Source organism: Poeciliopsis prolifica, unplaced genomic scaffold (genome assembly GCF_027474105.1).
Source record: "Poeciliopsis prolifica strain line A6 unplaced genomic scaffold, Auburn_PproV2 SCAFFOLD039, whole genome shotgun sequence".
In the NCBI taxonomy this organism is placed as follows: Eukaryota; Metazoa; Chordata; class Actinopteri; order Cyprinodontiformes; family Poeciliidae; genus Poeciliopsis; species Poeciliopsis prolifica.
In genome coordinates this window covers 776,459-801,176 of record NW_026562414.1, presented here as the reverse complement: position 1 = coordinate 801,176, position 24,718 = coordinate 776,459, and the positions used below count along the sequence as shown (strand labels likewise).

General features: G+C 41.3%; 3 protein-coding genes across 3 annotated transcripts; 2 read left to right on the top strand and 1 right to left on the bottom strand.

Moving 5' to 3' along the window:
- Positions 1 to 110: 110 nt before the first annotated feature.
- Positions 111 to 1,506, top strand: churc1 (churchill domain containing 1). The gene is made up of 4 exons (XM_055054188.1): positions 111 to 280; positions 356 to 491; positions 928 to 998; positions 1,088 to 1,506. The coding sequence occupies exons 1-4, from the start codon at positions 242 to 244 to the stop codon at positions 1,178 to 1,180; spliced, it is 339 nt and encodes a 112-aa protein (XP_054910163.1). The 5' UTR covers positions 111 to 241; the 3' UTR covers positions 1,181 to 1,506.
- Positions 1,507 to 1,891: 385 nt separating this feature from the next.
- ttbk2b (tau tubulin kinase 2b) lies at positions 1,892 to 10,728 on the bottom strand. Its single transcript, XM_055054183.1, has 16 exons — positions 10,521 to 10,728; positions 10,185 to 10,307; positions 9,989 to 10,098; positions 9,732 to 9,879; positions 9,017 to 9,090; positions 8,780 to 8,920; positions 8,585 to 8,689; positions 8,350 to 8,415; positions 7,924 to 8,016; positions 7,710 to 7,835; positions 7,451 to 7,608; positions 6,986 to 7,175; positions 5,877 to 6,091; positions 5,329 to 5,788; positions 4,200 to 4,897; positions 1,892 to 3,648 (listed from the first exon to the last, which is right to left on the bottom strand). Exons 3-16 carry the CDS (start codon positions 10,055 to 10,057, stop codon positions 3,315 to 3,317), a joined length of 2,877 nt encoding a protein of 958 aa, XP_054910158.1. The 5' UTR covers positions 10,058 to 10,098; positions 10,185 to 10,307; positions 10,521 to 10,728; the 3' UTR covers positions 1,892 to 3,314.
- A 2,266-nt stretch (positions 10,729 to 12,994) lies between these two features.
- Positions 12,995 to 24,718, top strand: mideasa (mitotic deacetylase associated SANT domain protein a). The gene is made up of 13 exons (XM_055054359.1): positions 12,995 to 13,456; positions 13,917 to 15,692; positions 18,725 to 18,928; positions 19,866 to 20,208; positions 20,291 to 20,357; positions 20,447 to 20,589; positions 20,670 to 20,773; positions 20,856 to 20,931; positions 21,005 to 21,093; positions 21,581 to 21,724; positions 22,325 to 22,456; positions 22,578 to 22,744; positions 24,412 to 24,718. The coding sequence occupies exons 2-13, from the start codon at positions 14,166 to 14,168 to the stop codon at positions 24,674 to 24,676; spliced, it is 3,261 nt and encodes a 1,086-aa protein (XP_054910334.1). The 5' UTR covers positions 12,995 to 13,456; positions 13,917 to 14,165; the 3' UTR covers positions 24,677 to 24,718.

Sequence of the window (24,718 nt, the reverse complement as noted above, 5' to 3'; positions counted from 1 at the left end):
CAATAGTTCATTCATGTTCGCACCGGAAATTCCAGCTACTAGATCTACAAAACATACGGATGAAATAGATTAAAGTTATCCGCACCATGTTGTCGCGTTGGATGTTCTATAGATCTGATCAATGTCTTCCTGCGAAAGAGTGAACGCTCCTGAAAATATTTAGCTAAATGCTAGCTATTAAGGGCTTATTGTTGTAACACTATTTTTTGTTTCGTCTTATTTTACGAAAGTTTAGGTCAACATGTGCAATGGTTGTGTGCACAAAGAATACCCGGACCGGGTAAGTTGAAGCTGCCGATATGTCTCAAAAGTTTCACTTGACGTGGTGGCGTACAGAAGAATGATGTTGTTTCAGGGTAACACTTGTCTGGAGAACGGCTCCTTCTTGATGAACTATCTGGGCTGTGCGAACTGCCATCAGAGAGACTTTGTGCTGATCAGCAACAAGGCCACCGAGGATGATGATGGGGAGGAAATTGTCACATATGACCGTTAGTGTCCCTTGTTGTCCAATCACAAATACATTATATCCTACTCATGATACAGTGGAGAACTTGATAATTTTTTGTTAGGATTTTGTGTGATAGAAAATGTGGGAATCCTTTTTTTTAAAATTGCTTTTATGTATTATAATCTAAAAAGTGCAGTGTGCATTTTTTTAGCCCCTGTCGGTGTATTGTACCATTTTCCTCCATATATCTTCTCGATGCTGTTTGTTTTTAAACATTACTCAATATAAGCTCACTATAAATGTGAGTAAAGTTTCACTTAGGGGTATGATGATAAAGGGGGCTAGTAAAATTTTAATACTTTAAAATGCATCACTTAATAATTAATGCGTTACTTGTCAGACTATCTTTCTAGTAGTTGGTGGACCATAACCAGCACTTTGAGGAAACACCCACTACGCTCTGTTTATCTTTCCAGATGTCTGCAAAAACTGTGACCACGTCATCGCCAGACACGAGTACACGTTCTCTGTTGTAGACGAGTATCAGGTGAGTAATGACATCTGATTTATCAACAGTCCTCGCTTGGATCCACAGACTTACTCAGATGGTTTTACATCCTTGTTCCGTCGGTGCAGGAGTACACGATGCTCTGCATGCTGTGTGGAAAGGCTGAGGACTCCATCAGCGTGCTACCAGATGACCCCAGGCAGTCTGCACCTCTCTTCTAAATGAGAAACAGAAAACTGCAATTTTCAGCTTCTCACCAACATGGATGACACTGGCTGCCCTTCAAAAGGTTCCAATCGCCAATCATTATCCATCGAAAGTGAATGCCAGGCTTTACTGCTTGCTTTAAAATAGTTTTGAAATGCTCTTTGTGATGTTGGCAGTTGAGCAAAATTTTATTATAGAAAAAAATCTTATGTATTTTAATTAATAATTGTGTATAAAGATTTTTGTACTGCTGCATTAGGTTGAAATTTCAAAAGATGTGCTGCTTACCCTTTCTCACTTGGTTGGTTTGGATATATTGAATTAAATGAAATCATTTCAACCGCTTGTTGTGCTCTTTGTCCAATATTAATGTTTGGTTAAATAAGAACAGAATCAATCTCTAAAGAGTGGAATTACATTTTTTAGAGCTATATAAATTAGTATATCATTGAAAAGCTTATTTTAGTGTTTCAGAAAAACTATCACAGATATATGTAATATATAATATTAAAATGTTATACCCTGGTAATGGCTAATGGGAAAGACAAAAAAATTAGGTACAGACAAACTTTACAGGGTCGTTTCCAGCAGCCCCTGCTATCATAATGGAAGATACTTTACAGAAGGCAAACATTTCTGTATTGAAAATCTTTTATTAATTTGTAATATTTAAAATATCTATGAAACTCAATTTTTGGTTTTCATGAACTAAGATTAAATCCTCAAAAAAATACTTAATATAATTTGTATAGAAGATACAGGTTTCACATTTTCAATTGAATTGCTGCAATGAATTTTTAAATATTTAAATATAAACTTTATATGGCAATTTTTATTCCGTTTAAACTCATCTCCAACAAAAAAGATCATGGAAAAAAACAATGTTCTGAGGGTTGCAGAACATTGTTTAAATCAGGGAGAGTTAAATCTAACAAAATAATGGTTTTCAAGATTGTCCCCCTTTTATGCATCAAAGCAAATAATGTTAAACCTTCAGCTGATTTTTCCTAAATGCAAATTCATCAAAACATGATTAGCTGGTGTATTTAAGGACTTAACAAAGTTGAAGTTTCCATTTTGAAGTATTAAATTAACAGGGACAAATCAGTATTTGAGCCTGCAATCAATGGCCAGAGCCAACTGTGGTAAAACTTAAGATTTCAATCACTGTTAAGGGCTGAATACTAATTATTTTAAACATAATTAAAATTCAAGAGATAAAAACAGAGTCTCCAGACTCTTCTTAACCATTTCTTCCAACTCCCTCTGTTTAGAACAACAAATCAGCGGGATTGGTGTATTTTACCTTTATTGAAACATCTATTGTGGTTCTATTTTCTCTAACTTGCTCTCCTGCTGTATAGGTGGTCAAATATTTTCACCAGCCATCCATCCCCTCCACTCCCTCTGCAAAAATTACCCAGAAACAAACAAAAAAATAAAAAATAAATCTTCCAACATCCACATTGTTTGGATCAGAACCAGTTCAATAAATCACAGATGCTTCAACAGATTGTACAAATAAATAAAAAACAAAAACAATGTTTGCAAGGAAGAAGCTCATGCATGTTTACAATAGCGCTCTTATCGTACATTCTTAGAAGCGGATGGCTGCGTGACGCGACATAAAAGCACACAACTACCCTAAGATAAGTCAAATGAGTAGCTCATTATTAAATACTAGGATTAGCAGTTTGACCAGAGTGATGTCCGTAAGCTGCATGCTCTGGCTCTGTACATGAATGCTGATCTATATATACTGATTGTGGGGTTCTTTAGTGTTTCTACAGTGAATACATGGTTTATATATTTAGTGGGTTGTTTTTTTTTTCTAATACATATCTACAGTTAGTTTTATTTTTTGTTACATATCAAGTATTAAACGTGATTATTTTGGTCTCATTAGGCCTAAATAGGGTTTTAATGGAGGAGTGAAATGAGAGGTAAAAGTTGGCAATCTCAAGATTTTCTCCACTTTTTCAGTTTCATATCCGAATAAATAAATAAATACATTTTATCATACATTTTACATTACATACAGTACATTCCTTTCAGTAAATGTCATATTTACACATGCTATCAGGGCGTAGGCAGCCTAACGCCACAGGTGCAACATTTTGGGACCAGTCAGTTGTGGGGCGGATGCAGTCATCGAGTCACTTTCCCAAAGGGTTTCCCTCTGGGGCCAGGGCCCCACTGCGCTGGCCCATACAAGGCCCTGTCCTGCGGCTGCGCATGTCGTGGCGGGGGGGAGCCCGACAAGCTCGACGGCGAGCGGCTACGGGCCGGCAGAGCACTGCTCTCCCGTAGCTCCTGGCGGGAGGGGGAGGAGCTTAGCGAGCGCTGCAGGGAGGAGGAGGAGCTGCGGGGGCGGGGAGGCGGGCTGAAGAGCATCCCGCCGCGGTCCTGCATCAGCTGGGTCAGGCTGGCCAGGAAATCCGCATCGCTAGTGCTGCTGGCACGCACCCTCAAACGCCGCCGTCTGCAGAGAAACAAACAGTGAAGAAAGAATTTGAACCAGGCAAAGCTGAAACTATGCCACTTGAGGACTTCCATGAGGAACATATTTACAGATAAATAGGTTTTGTTTATCTTAAGTGCAAAATTTATATATTTTTTGGAAAATGCTTGGCTTAAATACTGCTTTGAGTGTGTTGTTAATTCAACAAATGGCTTTTTGGGTGCTTTTACATTCAATTTCATTATTAATTGATTATTATATTAGTTGATGATTATTTCAATAATCGTTTCAGCCTTACTGAAGTGTCAACAGAACAAAATTACCCTTGAAAATGTATTAACTCATAAGGTTCATTTAGGTAAAAAGAACCTTATGAGTTCATTTTCTCATAAGTTAGGATTTTGTAAAATATAAAAATGTGTCAAATATTAGCAGCATTTTTCAATATGGAACCACAATTACATTCATCATGCGATTACTGGTAATTGTGACAGACATACATTCCTGCCTGATTGTAATCCCAGTTTGATGCCCATAAGAGTCATTGGGAAAGACACCCAGTCAACACGTACCTGCTGTCCACAACCGGACGGACGGGGGGTTTCCCTGGAGGTGGCCGAGGCAAAAACCTTCCACTGAGCTGCTCCGGCAGAAATGTGGCGCTCACAGGGCGAGGGATTTTACTTTTGCTTCCGGATGAGGAGGACAGGGACAGGGGGTCTTCTCCCCCACAGTCGGACCTGGAGCCGCGCTCCGAGGACAGCCTGTCTCTTGGCAGAGCACAGGGCAGGTTGTCACAGGACAGGGAGGGAGAGGGCGAGTGAGTGGGGGAGCCTGGGAGTGGGCTGCTCCAGCGGTGAAGCCGCTCCACGTTCGGCTCCCGGCTCGGCGAGTCCAGGGGGTTGCTGGGATCTCGCACCGGGATCCGGCTCAGTCTCGGAGACAATGGGGAGTCTCTGCGCTTGAGCAGAGCGGGAGGAGGAGAGGAGGAGACGGTGACAGTGCTCTCCACGGCGCCCCCCACTGGATCAGCTGGAGGCTGCTGATTGGGCTCTGAGGAGCGGTCAGGCAGGCCAGAGTCACTCTCGGGGTCTCTGTCATTGGTCAGGTGGGACGAGGCGCCTTTGGCAGGGATCAACTCTGGCACTGAGTCCAACCTCTTCCTGTCCTTTGAGACGTCCTCAGCAAGTTCCTGAGATTTACAGCTTGGTGTGTCTAATGGAGCCGCATCGTTCTTCCTCACAGGAGACTGCGGCCCACTGCTGGAGGACTGAAAGCAGGTACAAACATTATTAGACGCAAAGAAGAGCTTTAAAATCACAAATGTTCGAATGTGTAAGATTTCAGTCATGTTTTTAACTTGGTATTATTATATATTAATTGAGCTATTTATTTTTTTCCAGAAATTCAGATTGAGATGTTTTAGATAATGGAATAAGTCTAATAAGTCTGAAAACTCAACTTCTACGCTTTTCCAAACTGCATAGAAATTCTGTTTAAAAACCCTTTTCTGAAAGTACTACTTTTAATGTGTAGCTAAAGTCTAGAAAGAATAATGTGCTCTTAAATATTTTATGACATCTCCATTAAAGCTGAGCTTGCTCTGAGTGCAGCTGACCTTAGCTTCAGACTACTTTGTTCAGAAAATGTTCCTGCTGCTGCTCACAGCACTTGTCTGTAGAAAATGTCTTTCAGTCCTACCTGCTCCATCTGGGTTCTCCCCATCAGGACTGAAGGTCCAAGCATCCCTGGCAGCCGGCGGTGACCTAGCAACCAGGTTCCGGGCATGGCCATCTGCGACAGGACGGGGCTGCTAGGTACTGCAGGACCGGTCTGGCTGTCCTGCTGCTCAGCGGAATGATTCTCTGCTCTATCAGAACCGCACAGACCCGACTTGTCCTCACATTGGGTTTCCGCCTGAGGTTTGCTTGCTCCTGAGCTGTTGGCCTGCTCCAGCTCCAGCATCACCCATTCCTGAGAGTCAGCCTCCTGAGGCACGGGGCTGAAGTTGACAGCGACAAAGCCGCTGCTTGCCGCTGCTTCCTCCGGGTCAGGGGTCGCCGTGCCGGACTGGTCCTGGTTGCAGGGAGGCGTCTGCTGTCCGTTCTCAGGGATTGGTTTCTCCCCAACGTGACAAAGCACCGGCCGCTGTTTGCCCAAGCTGACAGAAAGAAGAAAAATAAGAGAATCGTGAGATTGTTTTTCTTTAGATTTTAGTTTGCTTATTTTGATTTGTAAAAAACTCTTACTAGGCTTCAAGGAAGCGTTCGATTGTGGGTTTTGGTTCAGGCGCCAGGCGCTTTTCAAACGCCAGGCTCTGGCTGTGCCTCATCCGGCGCAGCAGTGGTGCGGCTCGGTCCAGGAACATGGTCTCTGATCGGACCCGACGTGGAGAGCTCTGCACTGAGCCGGTGTTGGGACTCTGGTTCCCCTGATTCTGACTGTGTTCATCTTCACTTACTACCTGAAGAACGTAGACAAGAACATGTTTCAAAGAAAAGAACTACATAGAAAACTACAAACATGGATCATTTTCTATAAATAAAAAGAAGAGCAATATTTATATTCCTCAACAAAGAGGTCAGGCTCCTATGAGGAACACAGCAATGACTTCAGGAGTGCTGGACAATGACTGCACACTGTGAGAGCTCATGCTACATGTTTGTTTTCTAGGCATAGTTTATAAATCAGTCTGTCCAGAATTTTCTCATTGCAAACAAACAAAAAAATTATAAAAACCATTAAAATTGGTCATTTTGTGTTGCTACTTTGGAAATGTTTGCATAGAATTTTGAACTCCTTTAACAGATGTTGAATAGATTAATTAGCAGAATAATGGTTGGAGTGATTAGTTAAATGTTAGTTGCAGTAGTAGTTCAGTGTTTGACTTGTCTGACTGTAAAGCTTTGCAGAAGCTGTTATTGGCTTATCAATGTGGGAAGCTACAAATTTCAGCCGAGATTGTAGATTGTGATTTCAAAGCAACCTCTCAGTGACAATGCAGCTGCTTCCTGTTCAACATTAAGCTTCTGGAATTGCATCAACATCAATCCTGTGGAAAGCTTATGTTTAAAAAAGTCGGGAATGTACCAGGACACCAACCAGTTTTCATGAGATTTGTCATTTCTGAGGGAAAGTGAGCAAAGAAAACTATGAAGTTTGTTGACGGCTACAAACATTATATGGTTCATCTGCAAATTGCAAAGGACGTTTATGTGTTTGTACTACTCAGGAAGTGTAATTTTGATCCTGTGAGAACTACAGAAAACCCATAATAGATTCAAACTTGTTATAAGAAAACTGTTACAATGCATCAAAGCTTCACAGAGAGCATGCACAAAACAACAACAACCCTGACCTTCCTGATCATCGGTTGAGGATGTTTAAGGTTGCGGTTGCGGTCCATCTCTTCCCACACGTCTCCACCAGCGGTGGTCGGCGTGGGGATGGGGGGACAATTGTCGGCGTCGCTGAGGCGTTCCCCTTGAAGGACATCCTCTGTGTTTTCTCTCTGCAGCTCACCGGGCAGCACCGAAGCGTTGGCCATGCTGGGGAATGATAAGAGCGAAGGTCACCCTGCAACTCATTTCCACAACATCATTCAGAGCTGTAATTTTCTCAAGGATCTCTGACTCTGCACATTTGTGCTCTAAAAACAGAGCTGCACACCGGAACCCGTTTTCAGCAGAGTGTGAAGGAGGACTGGATAACATGAAAACTGAAAAAAAATAAAAAATAAAAATCTGCCAAAAGGGAATAAAAAAAGAAAGTGTCAAGGTTCAAATGCCAAAATGTGACAGGAGCTTTTTTTAGCATCCAGTACCCGAGGTAAGCTGGGGTGAGGCGAGTGAGCTGCTGAGCAGTGTTCGCTGCAGCAGTGATGGTCAGCACATCCTCTGAATCACATTTCTCCCAGTCATAGGGGTCGTTCTCCAGCACATTGTGGTTCTTCATGGCCTTCTCAAACACAGATGTTAGGAGCTGTCTCATAAAAAACAATGTAAAAAATAAAAACTTGTATCAGCATTTTAAGCATGGAAATGAATAAACAGAACGTGCAAAATATAACAAGCAAAAAGAACCTGATAGTCAGGTTTAGTGAAATAATCCAAGGTTAAGATGTGATCCAAGAAAGTGCTGAACTCTGAAGGAAGGTGCTTCAGCATGAGGCGGTGGTCGTACGTCTCCTTTAGGTTTCCTACTTGTTCCTGGGAGGTGAGAGGGGTTAAAACAATGAGCAGATGGACGCATCAGTGCATCCTAATTCTAGAACAAGATGGAAAAATAAGCATGTACTTTGTCCTTAATTTTTCTCCAGGGAAGTTGTCCGACCATGAACTCAACCAGCATGTAGAAGAGGGACCACAGGTCGTCATGGCGACCCATCTCCTACAAAGACACAGAGACAAGAATAAAGGCGCAGAACAGATGCAGATTTTACAATAGCATGAATCTAAAACATGTGATATTTATGATCCAGCCAAGATGGGGGGGTTTTCGCCTGGAAAAATTGCAAGCAGTGCATCTATTCCTGAGCAAGAAGTCAAGGATGCATTTGAATTAATAGCAACAGAATTCATTTACATCTCAGTAACTGCCTCTCTTGCTCTAAGGCTGTGGCACAAGTTTTTTTTTTTTTTTAGTCTCTAATAAAGACAAAAATAAATTGCTGCAAACATGGCTGAAATAGGGAAATGGATAAGTAAATAGGACAAGTCTCACCTTATTCTTATGAGCATTGACTGAGGCATATCGCACCGTTCCTCTGAAACCTGCCACAGGACGAGGCTGAAGGAGAATTAATGCAAACTCAAGCTGTAATATCTGTCAATAGTCACAGTTTTTATTTTAAAATGCTAGAATAGCCCATTGATGTCTAAACCAAATTTATCAGATTTTTAGTTGTTACTTTGAGAACCCAAATAAGTTTCGTTGATGAATTTAATAGAGCACTTACTGGACGGACTTCTTGGTTGGAGTTGGTAAACTGTCGAGCCAAACCAAAGTCTAGCATATAGCAGCATCTGCAGGTACTGGCAAGTCGACCCATTGCAAAGTTTGACTGCAAATCAAACAGAAAATCAAGTTTACAAGCCTATTTAAAAACATGTTTACAATAAGCGAATGGTACATTACACAGAATTAAACATACAGGTTTAATGTCTCGGTGCAGAAAGCCCACAGAATGGATGCTCTCTATGGCCTCTAAAATCTGCTTGCCCAGCCTCAAAGTCGTGGAAATGGAAAAGGTAGCGCGGGTCATCGTTCTGCGCAAATCTGCCAGATTCCTCCCCTTTGGACCAAATATCAGTGTTGGTTGTATCATCATACTTGTGATGCAGCAGGCGGACTAAAAGCATGGCAAATATTGGGACAACGAGGGTCTCACCTGCAGTTCCATCACTACATAGTTGAAGCGATCATTCCGACCACAGCCCACAAAGCGACAGACATGGTCTTTTCCTATTTATAAAGGGAAAATACAGTTTTACGTATGTCAATAAAAATACCTCATGCTAGTTTCAGTATGCAAACACGAGTGGACACTATCATTGTCCCAATAAACAAAAATTGGAATTAAATCCATTTTGAATCACATCTTTTCCAAATCTGCACTCCACTACTCTGCTAAAAACAATGGTGTGAAATACAAAAAGAAACAATAATAAAAACAAAAAGGACTGCACTTTATAGAGCATTTATTGACAAAACTACAACTACCAAAATGTTCAGTCTACAAATACATCAACCAACAGGCTTTTCATTATTTATGGAGAATGATATCATTTTTAACATACCATTTTTTGTTCAAATATAAATATTTCTCTTGATAATGATACTGAAGCATGGCCTTATTTAAATTTGGGTGATGTCAATGTTATTTCTAATCAGAAACAAAGACCTTGGTAGAAGGAACATAATTTTAAATCTTCCATGGATGCAAATAATTTTGAGCTTAATTTGTGTAAGGGAGAGCTATAGTATAATCTGAATTATACTGAATTATAAGCGCTGAGACAAGCTGAAAATTAAAGTCATTTTCTCCTTATTTTTTCAAATTCTCTGGGTTACTCTCCATGATGGTGTGACTTAGCATAACTTACCCTGAAGCTTCTTGAGCACAGCCACCTCCATCTTTAGCACCTGCTTGGGTTGCTGAGCGGACTCGACCTTCAAGGCAACAGTGGCCTGGCTCAGCTGATCCAGGACTTCATAGATCTCCCCAAAGCCGCCTCCTCCTATTTTCTTGACCTGAAATCAATATTGGCGAGTAAAGCCGTGGCATTTGCTGAGTAAGAAATGAGGCATTCCGAAATTGAATTCATCCACTGAATTATGACTTCACATCAACATCACCCACCACTTTCCACCTGTCCCTGACCACATCTCCCACTGACAGGATGTCCGCGTGCTCTCCAGCTCCACTCATCCTGATTGCTCTCTGCTGGCATCAGTGTCACAAGCACTTCACTGGAGGAATAAAGAGCCCACCTTAAAACTCACGTCAGCTTACCCGCACATAAAAGTGTGCAATTTATGATGCAGCAAACACTGACCTGATAGCATTTTACTGCACCCTGGTAGTCTTTAGGGACTGCGCCTCACGTTTCCAAGGCAGTCTATCAAAACGTTAGCTAGCTTGATAGTAGAAAGATCTCTCCTAGCAGGGTTCAGTTTAGCTAAAGCAGTGGCAAAACACAGCATAGCTAACACAAGAGAGCCACAATTCACAAACCACATAAGGAACCAAACAGCCTGATACAGTAAAATCTCTAAAATTGTTTATTTCGGTTGTTTAACTGCCTCCGCTGGTGCTGAGAATAAGCTAATTAGCATGCCTCCTTATGGATAACCGTTAGGAGGCACACTTCTCCGGGTTCTTTTTTTTTTACCTCGCGTCAATGCACCTCTGCGACACCAGTTAAAGTGTACCATCCAAGCAGTCTCCATGCTTCCAGGCGGTCCAGAACCAGTCGAGTCATTCCAAGCACCATCTTATTTACCAGATGAAACATCGGTGGTGGTGGACCATAGCTGAGATTAGCTGTCCGCGTTAGCCAGCGAGCTGCTAAGGAACGATGCCTTGTTGTTGACGCCACATGTCTTGAGGCTTCTGATTGGTCCGCAAACTCCTGCATCCGCTAGGAGCAGGGAATCGGGAGATGTCAGGGAGGGTATGGCAAGTTAGTTTAGCAAATAATAGAGTAGTTTTTAGAAGCAGTGGCCATTTACTATGTAATTGTTTTCATAAAAATAAGTTTAATTAAATTAAAACGTCAGGCTTGATGAGGTTAGGGTTAGACTGGCTGAAGGAGTCTGGATTGTAGACCGAAATCAACTTTAAGAAATAAGTTTTAAAGCTATCTTTAGAATTTTTTTACTAAAACAAATGAACAGAACAAGATGAAAATATTTGTTTCCAAAATTGTGGATTAGTTCAGATTGTTTTTAACTTGTTATGTTTTAGGCTTCATTGAACTTTTAAAAACATATCTACTCTTCTATTACATGTTACTGGGGTTTTATGTGTCAAGCTGGCAAGAACTAGAACATAAGTGTGAAGTGAAAGAAAAATTATATGAGTTTTACATTGTGTATGAGTAAAAATGTGAAAATGTGGATTGCACTTTCATATACTCGTTTTTACACTTTGCGCCTTAATATAATGTTGCAGAACTGCCTTCAGAAAACAATCAATTTGTAAAGGTCCACCTGTTAGTTGGGGAAACAACAAACGTGTGTAAGGGAGTGTATTGGTCAAAAAAGAACAAAAAATTACTTACTCACAGTGAAACCATGGCAGTGGCAGCATCATGATGTGGTGATGTCTTTATTCAACAGGGACTGAGAATAAATTTAGAGAGTGAAATAAGGATGAAGCGAAAAACAGGGCAAATCTAATGGGGGAAATCTGTTAAATGGACTGAACTTACATAAAGCTTTTCCAGTCATTTTGACCACTCAAAGCACTTTACAGTAGAGTCACATTCACCCATATGCAGACTGGTAGGCAATTTGGGGATAAGTGCCTTGACCAAAGGCACATCAACATATGGCAGAAAGAAGCTGGAATCGAACCTACAACATTCCGATTGCAAGACGACAACTCTGCCACACAACCACAGTTAAAGGCTTCAAATGATTTAGGGCAAGGGCAGAGTTCCACCTTCCAACATGACAAATACTATGAACATATCAAAAGCTACAATGAAGTGGTTTGGCTGAAGATATACCCAATCAAAGCGTACCACTAAATGTACAAAGCCTATGAAGCCTAAAAATTGTGGTGCATGACGTTCTTTGTCCAATATGACTGAGTATGAGTCATTTAGCAAAGAAGAATAGGCAAAGAATATAATGTCTTGATGACAGAAAAATTTAACAATGTTGAAAAGTTCCTTTAGTTCAGTAACTCAATTCACTTAGTGAAACGTAATATACAAAATAAAAGCACACAGACTGATGTTTTCAAGACTTTGTGTTAGTTATGATATTATTCTGCTCCTGGCTAACGAAACACGACATTTAGTGATTACACATTTTCACTATGAAATTTCTTTCTGACTAGAAGTAATATTAATATTTTTGCTGAGCCAGAATCCCCACGAGCTACAGAAGAGGGTGATTGCGAAGAAGCCCTACAAACACAAGGGCTTGAAGCTCATCGTAACACAGAGGTTGCTAAATTACCAGTGGAAAGTTTTCTTTAGTCAGAGTCTTTTTCAAATTTGCTGTCACATAGACTGCTACAGGAGATAGATAGATAGATAGATAGATAGATAGATAGATAGATAGATAGATAGATAGATAGATAGATAGATAGATAGATAGATAGATAGATAGATAGATAGATAGATAGATAGATAGATAGATAGATAGATAGATAGATAGATAGATAGATAGATAGATAGATAGATAGATAGATAGATAGATAGATAGATAGATAGATAGATAGATAGATAGATAGATAGATAGATAGATAGATAGATAGATAGATAGATAGATAGATAGATAGATAGATAGATAGATAGATAGATAGATAGATAGATAGATAGATAGATAGATAGATAGATAGATAGATAGATAGATAGATAGATAGATAGATAGATAGATAGATAGATAGATAGATAGATAGATAGATAGGTCAGTCTTCGTAGTTATGTAATCGGCTCAACAACGACCTCTGTCAGTCTGACAACACTCCGTCACCGGGACAACGTGAGGAGAAAAACAAACGCACACGGATGCATCGACGGGCCTCATCAGACGATCGGATTGGACAACAGGATATGAGTTGAGCTTGTTTTGGGGTGAGGCGGTGCGTTCAAGTGCGCCACAATTTTTGCATATCTGCGCAGTTTCCACAGCGCTCCAAACGCTCCGGAAAAAAACAGCACGTTTTACCCTCAGCAGAAGTTTTTAAATCTGAGGAAATACCTGCAGCCGCCGCTGCACGGCAGCATTTCCACGCACGCACCCGTCTCGTGTGTGTTTCACTCGGTGATGTGGTGTGCAGGCAGGAGGGGGAGAAAGTTGTGGACATGTTTTCCTGGAAGTGCACGGTTCTGCGGATACAGTGTGCAACAGTGTAACGACGGCGTTCAGAAGCCTCCCGCTACCCCATCGGGACTTTGGAGCGTCTTTCCGTGTTGCTGTCAAACCGCCTGATCGCCATATTGTGCGCAGCGAAACTCGATGGAAACTTGTCAGAGTTATGACATTTGCTGCGCACAAGCCCTCTATGGAGCTGCGTGCAGTCGGCTTTGATCGAAACCTAAAAGTGACTCCATGGAGCCGATCAGGGGGTCGTTTTTGCACCATTGATCAGGTAACTCGAACCCTCTGGCTTTTCTAATAATAACGCTCGTGACTCTGCGGTGTTGATCTAGAAAGCACGCAGCTCCCGAGTCGCTTCCTTATTGCTTGTTTGCAACAGAACATTGCTGGCTATCGCTCGGGTGATTGCAGGAGCCCCTTCGTTTCCTGTATTTCTTGTTAAGCCAAATGGCAGCTCCGCTCCGGAGGCGCCTCCTTGTTTTCTGCTACCTTAAAACTTCGGCTTGCAAATGTCTTCCGTGCACGCACCTGATCGCATGAATCCAAACACGGACTAGTTTCCCCTCTGCTTTATAATTTCACTTTTCACACAAGGCCATTTGCTGGTGTAGGCCTCAGTTTCCTCTTTGCTGCTGGCGACTGTAAATCGGCTGTAAACTCGTAAGTGTTTCCCCCCCTAATAGGAACTAATTCATGAATTTTATTCTCTCTGTGTGTCTGTGTTCTGTAAGGTCTAGCTCCCCTGAAGATGTTGAGAAGAATGGACAGCAGACTTCGGTTTTAATTGCTGAAAGACGACTGCATGCTCCCCACCCTGCACTTTCCTTTGGGATTTTATGTTTCCTCCCAGATACCTCTGTATACACAATTAAAGAATTTCACGACCGCGGGCAGCGGTAGCACACTAAGGAGGGATACACCAAGTTTTGCACGATTAGAAATTCACTCGAAAGCCATTTTGAAATCTTAGGAGACTTGCTATGAGTCTTCCTTCTCAGGTTAATACTGACAAGAGCAAACACCGGACTCCAGTCATGAAAGATGGAGTGCAGCACCCGGGAGAAGTTTATTATGGTATGGGCTCTCCTGCTTTAAAAGCGAGCCATAGTGACTCTGCAAGTGGCTCTGGTGTTTACAACCCAGAGAAAGGCCACCAAACTCTGCCGCACTATCAGCAGCCTTCTGCTGTGAAGTGGATGCAGGACCCCTTACAGGCACCGGGGTGGACCCAGGAGGCTCCAGTGGCAGGCTGGAGCCAGAACTTTGGCCCGTACATGAGCGGTGTGAACGTCAGGGATCAGATGGCCTTCCATAAAGGAGTTCATGAAGGCGTAGCGATGCCGATGGCAGCGGAAAACCAGCTGACAGCCCCTGTGGAGGTTTACAGAGATGCCAGCCAGGCTCAAACTCAGGGAAGGGGGCTTGAATGGGAGCAGCATGCCACTGCTGCTGCAGTAATGCATCAGGCCCAGCTACAAACCTATCAGCATGGCCACAAGGGTGTGGATCTCCAGGGACAACCCCACGTGCCTGCTCACACCATGCAGGGGCCCATTCTGCAGCCTTTCCAGGCCTCATTCAGATCCAACAAGCAGCAGTTTTCATCAGGTTACTACTCTGTTTTCCCAGCAAACAAGGGAATAATCTATGGAGAGCAGCCTAAAACTCAGCAGCAGATTCTGCATCAGATGCAGCAGCAGCAAATGCATCACCACCATCAGCAGCAACAACAACAACAACAACAACAACAACAACAACAGCAACAACAGCAGCAGCAGCAACAACAGCAACACATTCACCAGCAGCATCAGCTTCAGCTGCATCAGCAGCAGCATATGCAGCAACACCAAATGCAACAGCACCAAATTCAGCAGCAACAGCAAATGCAGCAAATACAGCAACAGTATCACCAGCAACAGCTGCAGGAGCAGCAACTTCAGCAGATGCAGCAACAGATACAGCAACAGAATGTTCCACAGCCTGAAGCAACACAACCTCAAGTCCAACCAAACCTGCAGCAGCAGACCCAAAGTTTTGGAGCTTATCCGCCTCCTGACCCTCTTCCACCGGACTCTGGAGCGAACGAAGAAGATACACAACCAACGGAGATGCATCCAGAAGGCCAAACCGGAGACGCATCTGCATTATCCAATCCGCCCTCTGAAAAGGTTGCCGCCACAAATCCTTCAGACGTTGTGGACTCAGCCCCAGCAGCCCCTCGGCGCTCGCGACGCCTCTCAAGGGAGGGCCAGTCCCCGCTTGGTCCTCCTCCCGGAAATATATGGTCCCAAACCTCCAAAGAGCCACTGCCACCACCGCCGCCGCCACCACTGCCCCAGAATGGGGTAGCAGGTGTCACAGCTGTAAAAGGAGCAGACAGCCAAGCAGTGACAGGAGGGGTCATACAGATCACCCGCAGGAGGAGGAGGGCATCCAAAGAGATCAACTTGGTGACCCTGGCTCAGAAGGCTTCAGAAATGGAGTCACTGCCTGCTAAAGCTGCCAAGGTTTTTTTTTTTCTTCAAAATTTAACATTTATACTCTTTTTATATCTACTTTATTAATTTATGGTGCAAATCTATAGTGGGGATGCATCAGTGTTTTTCTTAAATATCTTATCAGGACTATTGACATGAAATACCCATTGGATGTCAGTAACAACAAACTGAATCCACATCCAATGAAATCAATGCAAATAAGCCCAGAAATGCTGTGAAATGTGTAATTACAGCTTCAACAGCTCTGCTGTGTTGTGTATTGCCAAGGTGGGATTTTGATCTACAGAATGTCTTCAGCTGTTAAGGTTCATTAGGTCTCTTCTAAAAACTCTGATCATCAGTTTTATCCACATGTACGGTTAGTGTTGTTTGTTTGGGAAGAGATTAATTCTGTTCTCTTCTGAACACTCTTCATTCACCCAGCAAATCAAGCTCTAGCAGGCCTTTTCTTCAAGAGTGGAGTATTGTGCAGTAAACTTTCCCGTTGGTGGTTTTGTTGAGTCCATTATTTATTGTTTTATTTGAAACAACAGTATTTCCAGGTCTTTGAAAAGCTCTCAACAAATGGTCCTCATCTCTTGGACAACTCTTCTGATTACACTCTGACTAGCTAACAGAAATCATGTGAGCGGTACCGGGTCATCCTTTGTTTACAATGAAACGATGTTCCTTCCACTCCTGGATCTTTTCCCTAATGGAGCTCACTGGAACATGAAGAAGCTAAGAGAGGCATCTGTATCCAATGCTATCGGAGTAAACTCCTACAGTAAGGTTGTAAAAGTTTTAAGAGAGAGAGCTTGTTGTCGTTACCCATTGAGAAATTCTTCTTGTACTTTTGCATTTTGAAACCTTTTTATAGGCCATCAATTAGGACCAAACCAGCTGGCATTAATCTGTAATTACAGAGGCAAGAATTCCTTGATAAATACTGTCAGATTTCAGGCATTTTCTGGGCTTTCTCTGCCAGTGTCATCTAAGTTTCTGCAGGATCTTAAAAAAAAAGTCAAAATAGCTGAAATTTAATCCCAACATTTCCCATAATTGTCATCTTAAATCTTAAATTACATTCAGTTAAGTCTCAACTTTTTTCTTCTATTTATTGAGATTTCAGTTTGAGAAAATATTTGTTCAGGGAATAGAAATCAATAACATTCCTTCTACTGTGTTCATTACTAACGGAGAGTGCACAGTTCAAAAGGTCAGACTTTGAAAAAGACGCCAATCGTGGTAACTACAACAATACAGACAACAACTGCAATAAAAATTAATGCAAGTTATTAAGGGGAAAATAGAATTGAATACAATGCCAGAGCCAAAGACACCAACACAACAAAGTTAATAAATTTGCTGTTTTGTTTTTTTAGTTATTTACGTCCTAAGTTTTATTGTTAAATTTAATATATTAAAGCTCACACAAACCCTACCAATAATTTAAATTGGTAGGGTAATTTGTTTTAATTTCATTGTATGTTGTGGATTTCATGTCAATATGCATGTTAGAAACATGTTCATAGCCATTTTACACACATAAAATAGAATGGGAGCAAAGAGGGAAGTGTGGAAATCGATAGTACTGTAGCTCACAGTAGATCCATCACAGATGAAAACCACATTGAAAAAAAGAGTCTGAATCGTCTTGAGTTCGGTGTAGGAGCTGCTAGCCAATATGCCCTTTAACTATTGTGACAGTCAAGTTGTCTATTTGAGTTCGAAAGTAGCCAAGTAGATGCTCTCAGGAATAGTAGTAATCCTAGCGATGGTGATGGACTACACCAGGAGCCGGGTGGCATGTTGGATTTGCACTAACTGGTTTTCGTAACTGACTTGATCAAGTAATGGAAACAAAAAATGTTGATGTGCAGCACATCCTGCTTTATACATCGAGGGAATAGCAAAGGTAGCTTATTTGGCAAGTGAAAGCATATTTTCTCCTTTGGCAAAGTTGGCACAGTTGTGTAAAGAGGAACAGTCTTGTTTCTATGCAGAACTTCCCTACCGTTTACAAAACTCCAGCAACCGTCCGGTTTCAGCTCTTTTAAAGAGATCTCCGCTATTTAATCTGTACTTTCCCACCGCGCTCTGCTACAAACTTCCAATAGCAAATGTGGCTCAAGATTTCCTGCTCTGGATTTATTCAACACCGAGGGCATTATCTTTGTAAGACTCATGATACTGTCGCAGGTCAGGATTGATCATGTTTACACAGTAGGTGTTCACTCTCTTAGACGTTGTTCCTTTATTTCAGACTGTCAATATATAAACACAAGCACACAGAGTTCTCTGCCCCAAAGGGGTTAAGAGGCTTGTTGCAGGTTTGAGCGCAAAACGTGCAGAACGCTCGATGTACAGTTGGAGCGGCTGCATGTCTGCACACCTCCACATTCCTCAGGCCTCTTTTCTGAAAGTCGCTCAGTGGCGGCAGGGAGGGGCCGAGCTGTCAACCTGCACACTCCCGTTCTCCCCAAACTGGTTTCGTGCAGCCAGCTCACAAGGCGGAGCTGTTTGGCTGTGTTTTGTTTCATAATTGGGACTTTTTTGTTTTTGATTAAGAGAAATGGCTTTTATGCCTTTCGGTGATCACGACGGCTCTGCGTATGCCTCAGATGTAAAACGGTGGAAGTTGTTTGTAATTTTCACTTCCCACTTTTAAAATCCTGGATCAGTGTAACAAAATCTAAAAAATAAAAAAAACTGTCAGTTCAAGCAGATATGCCAGGGTGCCATTTTCATAAACAGAAATATGTAGATCTACAACAACATAGATGAAAGCATGAAGCTTGTTTTACATTTCACTTTTGAGTGAAAAGAACATACTTGTGAGTTGCAACTATTTCTTCTTTGTTCTAACACTTAAAGCCGGTCTGACTGGCCAGTTTAATATTTAATCTGATGAGAAAGTATTAATTAGACCTAAGAGATACTCATGTTTAGAAAAAATGAATCACCGTTCAAGTTTTTTTGGTATTGCACCACATTTTGAGATGATATGCATTCTCACCTTCTTCCTCTTTTCATTTGTCACTCACTTTTCGAATATGCAGGAAGATGCCCCCTCCACCATAGTGCCCTTGGTGATCCCAGTGTCTGTGCCTGTGCACAAGAGCCAGGCGGAGTCTCAGGGCGGCTGGACCCAAGGCCGCGTTGGCCAGGGCGAGTGCACCGCAGGCCTGGCGGATCGGAAACCCTCCGTGATCGTGGCTCGCCGCCGATCGCTCAGAAACTCTGTGACCGAGAGTTTTGGCCAGGTTGGTTCCATGTTGCACAGTTTTTATCGTCTTTGTGTTTTTTGTAACATCTCTTAAAACTATGGTGAGACTGATTGCTTTACTGTGCAGATTTAGTTTTTTACCAGGTTGGTTTGTTTTGAAACCAACCTGTGATTTGAAAGAAATCTATCCAAACCAAATAAGCCAGACATGACCAATAAAAGTTCTTTAAGCCTAATAAACTATTGTGCTGCTGTTGGCAGCTATAAATGAGTAGAATTCATTCAATTGCAGCGTTATGTCACAAACTGATAGTCAGACATTCTCCAACAGGATTTTCTAGTAGAGTGTACCCAAAGCAGCAAAGCAACCCTAGAGTAACTCAATACTAAAGTCATTTTTGATTGTTTGTGTGATGTTGTTTTCCTTTTTTCCTAAAATACACGACGAGATGCAAACAGTTTGAAAAGTTTCACTTTTGCCTCCTCACTCCGCACAATATTTTGCAAACAGTCTTGAGAATTAACAAGATGGGGTTTTTTTTGGCAAATGTGAAATAAGCCTTTTTATTCTTTTTATCCAAGAGTGATTCTTTTATTGAAATTTTCCCCTCAATACTATTTTTTGTCCAGTGTGTCTTTATCACTTGAATGAATCTTTAGATCAATATTGGATTTTGATTTCATGTACTTAGGGAAAGTTAACATATTTAATTCTTAATTATTTAAACCTTCCTGCTCTGGTTGAAGGTCCAGTGACTTGTGTAGATTATTTATTTCAACTTTAAAAGTTTTGTTATATAATAAAATATTTTATAAAGATGTGCATGTCCTTTATTTTAATTCATCCCCGATTTGTGGATATTATTGCATAGTTGTAGATACTGTTGCCATAACCCTAACCCGTTAGAAAAATAAAGAAGAAAAATTAAAGGATTTAATCTTTAAAATGTTTTACTTTCCCCTCATTATTCCAGGATGGAGAAAGCGATTCAGGAATGGAAGAGGACGGAAAGGCTAAAGTCAGGCGCCGGACTCGTCCCGAGCCCCTCATCATCCCTCCCCCTAAACCATCCACCTTCATCCCCCCATCCATCTACCCCAGCATCACCCAATACCAAAGCAACCTGCGCTCTCCGGTCCGCCTGCCGGACAACCTGCACGCCATCCCCCCCTATACACCTCCTCCCATCCTGTCGCCTGTCCGAGGAGGAACAGGTCTCTACTTCTCCGCCTTCCTCACCAACATTGCCGTAAGCAACCAGATCCTTCCACCTCCGGCTACTCCAAAGTCTGCAACTCGTAGCCTGCTGCGTTCCAGTAAGTCTTGGATAACTTCCGCACTTCACCTTTTTTTTAAAAATAAGGTCTAACTTTTTATTTCTTGATTTGTCTGTCTTAGCGAGTTCAGAGATCACTCCTCCAGTCTTGCCCTTGATCACTGATGCCACACCAGTGTGCCTTGAACCGTAAGCTTCACATCGCAGATTCAAACAGATTTCTACCGTATTCGTGTCGCTTACATCTCTATATCTCTTTGTTTTGTGTTGGGGTGCAGCCGTATCAATATCGGGCAGCAGTATCAAGCGGAAATACCGGATTTGCAAGATCAGCCATCTTCACAGATGGATCAGCATAAAGCCGACTTGGTCTGGCATCCTTTGAATAATGCCAACCAAAAGCAAAGCGACGAGGAGACCAGTGGGTTTTCCTCAAAAACTACTTTATCAATCTTTTATTAACTAATTAACTAATTTTTCCTCTTGCTTCTTTTTTCGCAGTAAACCATTTTATGAACTTGGCTTGTTCAAGTGTTTTCAGTGGAGGAGGAACCAATCAGGAGCTGGCTTTACACTGTTTACATGAATGCGGAGGCAATATCCTTGTGAGTAAAGAGACCAGTTGAGATTGATGTGAGCTTTTATCGCTGCAAGGTTTATTTTGCATTAACTCTGCTTAATATTAAGGAAACAATGGAGCATTTGATGCTTCAAGATCCAATTTTCCCCAAAGGCCATCACCTGGCAGGTTATCACTACTCAGGTAAAAAAAAAAAAAAAAGTTTTAACCTTCATAATCTTTCAGTTTCTTTTTTAACACATTTCTGCCTTCCCAGGCTCTGACAGCTGGACGGCAGAGGAGAAGTGTTACTTCAACAAAGGGATCTCTGCCTACAGGAAGGACTTCTTTCTGGTGCAGAAACTGGTGAGGTTGACGCTGCTGTCATGCAGGGGAAGCAATTATTTTTACTATAACAAGAATAGTAGTCATGCTTGTTAAAGCATTTTAGAAATAGAATGTAATGGAGAACATCCTTTTTCAAACAAGAAGATCTTTTTTCTTTTTTTTTTTTAGTTTTTTTGAATTTTCTTAAAGTTCAAAGAGAAAAAAATCTGAGTGAATAAATCACATCCTCTCTGCGGCAGGAAGTGTGCTTTTTAGAATCAGAACAATAACAGAGGCGTGAGCCAGACAGTTGGGGGGTTTGTGTTGCGCCTGGGAAAAGTCTGGAACGTGACGTAATTATTTTCTGGTTTAGTCCAGAACTGGTATCCTGTCCTAAAAGTCCGTCCGTCTGTCCATGTTGACTTTCGCTGCCTAAGCCATCCTTCCTTCTTTACAGTCTGTGTGTTTTGCATTTAGTCTGCTATAATTAATCACTTAGTTTGCTTGTGTCTTTTGTCTTTTGTAGGTGCGGACTAAGACTGTTGCTCAGTGCGTGGAGTTCTACTATTCATACAAAAAGCAGGTGAAAGTTGGTCGAAATGGTATCTTAACTTTCGGCCCCCCAGATTCACCTGTGGAGAAGCACTTTGAGACTATGGTGGACGTTAAGGTAACATTGAGTGTTTGTTTTCTATGTTTCCTATTTACAGAAGATTTGGATAAGTGTGGCTAAAATATACAATATTATTGAGCACAAATTATCTGAATTCAAGGAACAGGGTCATATAAGCGCTTCTGTTTTTTGATGCTACAGATGAAGTGTCCTGATATTTAAATATTGGCTAAAATAGGGGTTCACCTATAGTTTGGGTTATTCTGTAAAGCACAGGCAGAAAACACTGCCTAAAAGTCGTTCTTGTCCAAGTTTACACCTCTTTTGGATCCCTTGTAAAGCAAAAATATAAAACATTTTAATGAGAGTTTCTTTTGTTCTTTTTAGAGAACTAGAAATACAGACTGACTTATTTAAGAACAAAGGCAGAAATGGTATCCAAGTGGTAAAAAGGCACCAAAACTGATTATGCAGGGTAATGGGGCGGGAAAGCAGAAGTGATAAAAGTCATTGAAAGTCAGAAAAAAAACGACATATTTACTTGCACACAAGTAAAAACCTAATCATAATCTCACGTTTGAACATCAAAAATAACATTCCTGTCCTTTTTCTTTTTTCCACCCATTAATTTATTGTGTGTTGTGGGATTCATGGCAGAGCTCACATCAGCCCAGATTAGCTCATGGGGAGGCAGAAGAAGAAAAGAAGGAAACTTCTTTTTATGACGATAGCCATGAAACCAACCAGCAGGCGAGGGTGGCTCAGTCACTACAAGCTCATGACTATGTAGTAAGTTCTGTGCAATTGTCTTCATTCACTCATCACCCCGTAACCTTCAAAAAGGAGAAAAGGAAAACAAGAATTGTCAAACTTTCTTTGCATAGTCAACACCCACATGTTGTTGCTTCAGACAGGGACAGTTCTAGTCATCAAAGAGCCAGACCCAATGAAGAAGGAAGCTCATCAGTCATCGGTGCCTCACAGGCCTCGGGCCGAAGCCGCTGCAAAGAAGCCCAAACCGCCACCAAAACCGCCGCAGGACCCCAATGAAGTGTTTCCATGCAAGAAATGTGGCAGGTGAGGTCAATTTTCAATCTGTATTAGAAGTTTGTTAGATTTGCTGCTGAAAGTGATTAGTGTGACATTTGTATGCTTAAATTTGCTGGACTTCATTCAGCTTTAGAACCCATTCACTCTAAATTAGTGCCGTTCTGTAGTTTCTAGGGTCTTTAAAGCCGTTTAAAATTAGGAAATTTGTGATTATGAGCTCTGCGATCTACAGAATTTCCTTGTTGATATGAGGCTTCTGCAGCCCCCCACACTCAGTTTCAGTTTCAGTTTGGAGAAGACCCTTTATTTTAATCACTTTATTAGTGAGAAAGGATGCAGGTGGGAGGGATTTCTGTATGATTTATTGTAACCCAGAGCCCGCTGTCTTATCATCAGTCATTTTAAATCAGATTTTCTCAGATCACACCTAAGCTCTGAAACCTGAAGTTGTCTTTCAAGATTTGCGATGCAGCTATTTGAAATTCACCAACTATCAGGAGGATTGAAGATTGATACCATTTTTCTCTTTAAAAGTGCAACACATATATTATGCTTTTTAATTTCCTCTGCTCAGTTAGCAACAACCTGCACACATAATTTGGAGAATATGCGCACTTTTCCCCAGCTGGGAGCCCATTGGAGTCTACATCATGGTGTTTGGTTAGTTTGATATGAAGGAGTGCTGACATGCAAACCGCAAAATGAATTTTAATGTTTGACTTTGCAATTAAAACTGAATGCAAAACAATTTGAACGTTCGGCTTCTTTGGTGCTTGAAAAGATCGTTCTCACACAATAAAGCAAATGTAGTTTGCTATAGTTTATCCGAATAAACAAGGTTTATGAGGATAGTCACAACATGATTAAGAATAAAAGTAAACATTTGTTAACAAGGAGCTTACTGTTTGAGTTTTCAGTTTATATTTATGCAAAAGACAAAATATAATTTTGAGGGACAGGAATGCAGATAAAAGGAAAATCACCTATTAAAATGTGTAAATACATTTGTGAAAGACATATCTATGTTGCTACCGCTGACGACCACTAGGTGTCCCTCCAGAGCAGCAACCAGCTCGGATGAAACTCAAATAATCAGAAAATTAAAGCAATTTCAAGTCCAAGAACACAATACTAAAAGAATGAATTTGTAAAGTTTCTACGTTTATTCTTGCTCTTTTATATTTTTATGTTACATACTCCTTTGCATACAAATGCATCACCTTAAAATAAAATAGATATCATTGAAAAGTTTTATTATTAAGTCGGTTAAAGTAGTTTGACTACTATTTAAATTCATCACACACTGTGATATATTTAAATTTTGATGATAAATTGGTCCAGGTAATGGAAACCCAAAATTCTATTTGTTAGAAAGTTGGAATATTTCATAAGATCAATAAAGAATATATTTCTAATAAAATTTTTTATAATATTGCTATCATAATAATCAGAATTAACAGAAATAATTTTGACGGCTTGTAAGGGTGTTTTATGTTTACAAAGAAAATCACACTACAAGTTCACTTTATGCCACTCTATTAAAGGTAAAGTACAAGCTGAGTAATGGAAACCTTAATGTTTTGGTTTTTACCTGAAACATCAGGACTTTTGTCTGCAAGTTGCATTAAAGATGTTGATTGTCCAGCTTTTTATTGAACTAATACACAATTGTATGGGATCATATTTCTATGTAGGGTGTTTCATAAAGTGAAGAGTAGAAGTGCCCACATGAAGAGCCACGCCGAGCAGGAGAAGAAGGCTGCGGCTCTGCGGCAGAAAGAGGAGGAGGAGAAAGCAGCAGCGCAGGCTCGAGCCAGGAAGGCGGCGGCAGCAGCTGCAGCCGCAGCAGCAGCAACTCAACAGGGAGGAGAGGCGGATGGAGCTGCACAGCAGGGGGAGATCAGCAGCCGGGAGGACTCATCCGAAGGCGAGGACGATAATGATGAAGACTGGCACTGAGTATGAACATAACAGGGAAAAGAACCTCAAAGCAGGGGAATA

What these genes read in the sequence shown, in the direction of transcription:
- mideasa (XM_055054359.1), top strand. Translation starts at nt 14,166, where the DNA reads ATGAGTCTTCCTTCTCAGGTTAATACTGACAAGAGCAAACACCGGACT. An exon ending in TCGTAGCCTGCTGCGTTCCA is followed by an intron (nt 20,209 to 20,290) that starts GTAAGTCTTGGA and finishes TGTCTGTCTTAG; the next exon opens with CGAGTTCAGAGATCACTCCT. An exon ending in AGACTATGGTGGACGTTAAG is followed by an intron (nt 21,725 to 22,324) that starts GTAACATTGAGT and finishes GATTCATGGCAG; the next exon opens with AGCTCACATCAGCCCAGATT.
- churc1 (XM_055054188.1), top strand. Translation starts at nt 242, where the DNA reads ATGTGCAATGGTTGTGTGCACAAAGAATACCCGGACCGG. An exon ending in ACAAAGAATACCCGGACCGG is followed by an intron (nt 281 to 355) that starts GTAAGTTGAAGC and finishes ATGTTGTTTCAG; the next exon opens with GGTAACACTTGTCTGGAGAA. An exon ending in CTGTTGTAGACGAGTATCAG is followed by an intron (nt 999 to 1,087) that starts GTGAGTAATGAC and finishes CCGTCGGTGCAG; the next exon opens with GAGTACACGATGCTCTGCAT.
- ttbk2b (XM_055054183.1), bottom strand. Translation starts at nt 10,057, where the DNA reads ATGAGTGGAGCTGGAGAGCACGCGGACATCCTGTCAGTGGGAGATGTG. An exon ending in TGCACCGAGACATTAAACCT is followed by an intron (nt 8,690 to 8,779) that starts GTATGTTTAATT and finishes TTTGATTTGCAG; the next exon opens with TCAAACTTTGCAATGGGTCG. An exon ending in CTCACCCCAGCTTACCTCGG is followed by an intron (nt 7,176 to 7,450) that starts GTACTGGATGCT and finishes ATCATTCCCCAG; the next exon opens with CATGGCCAACGCTTCGGTGC.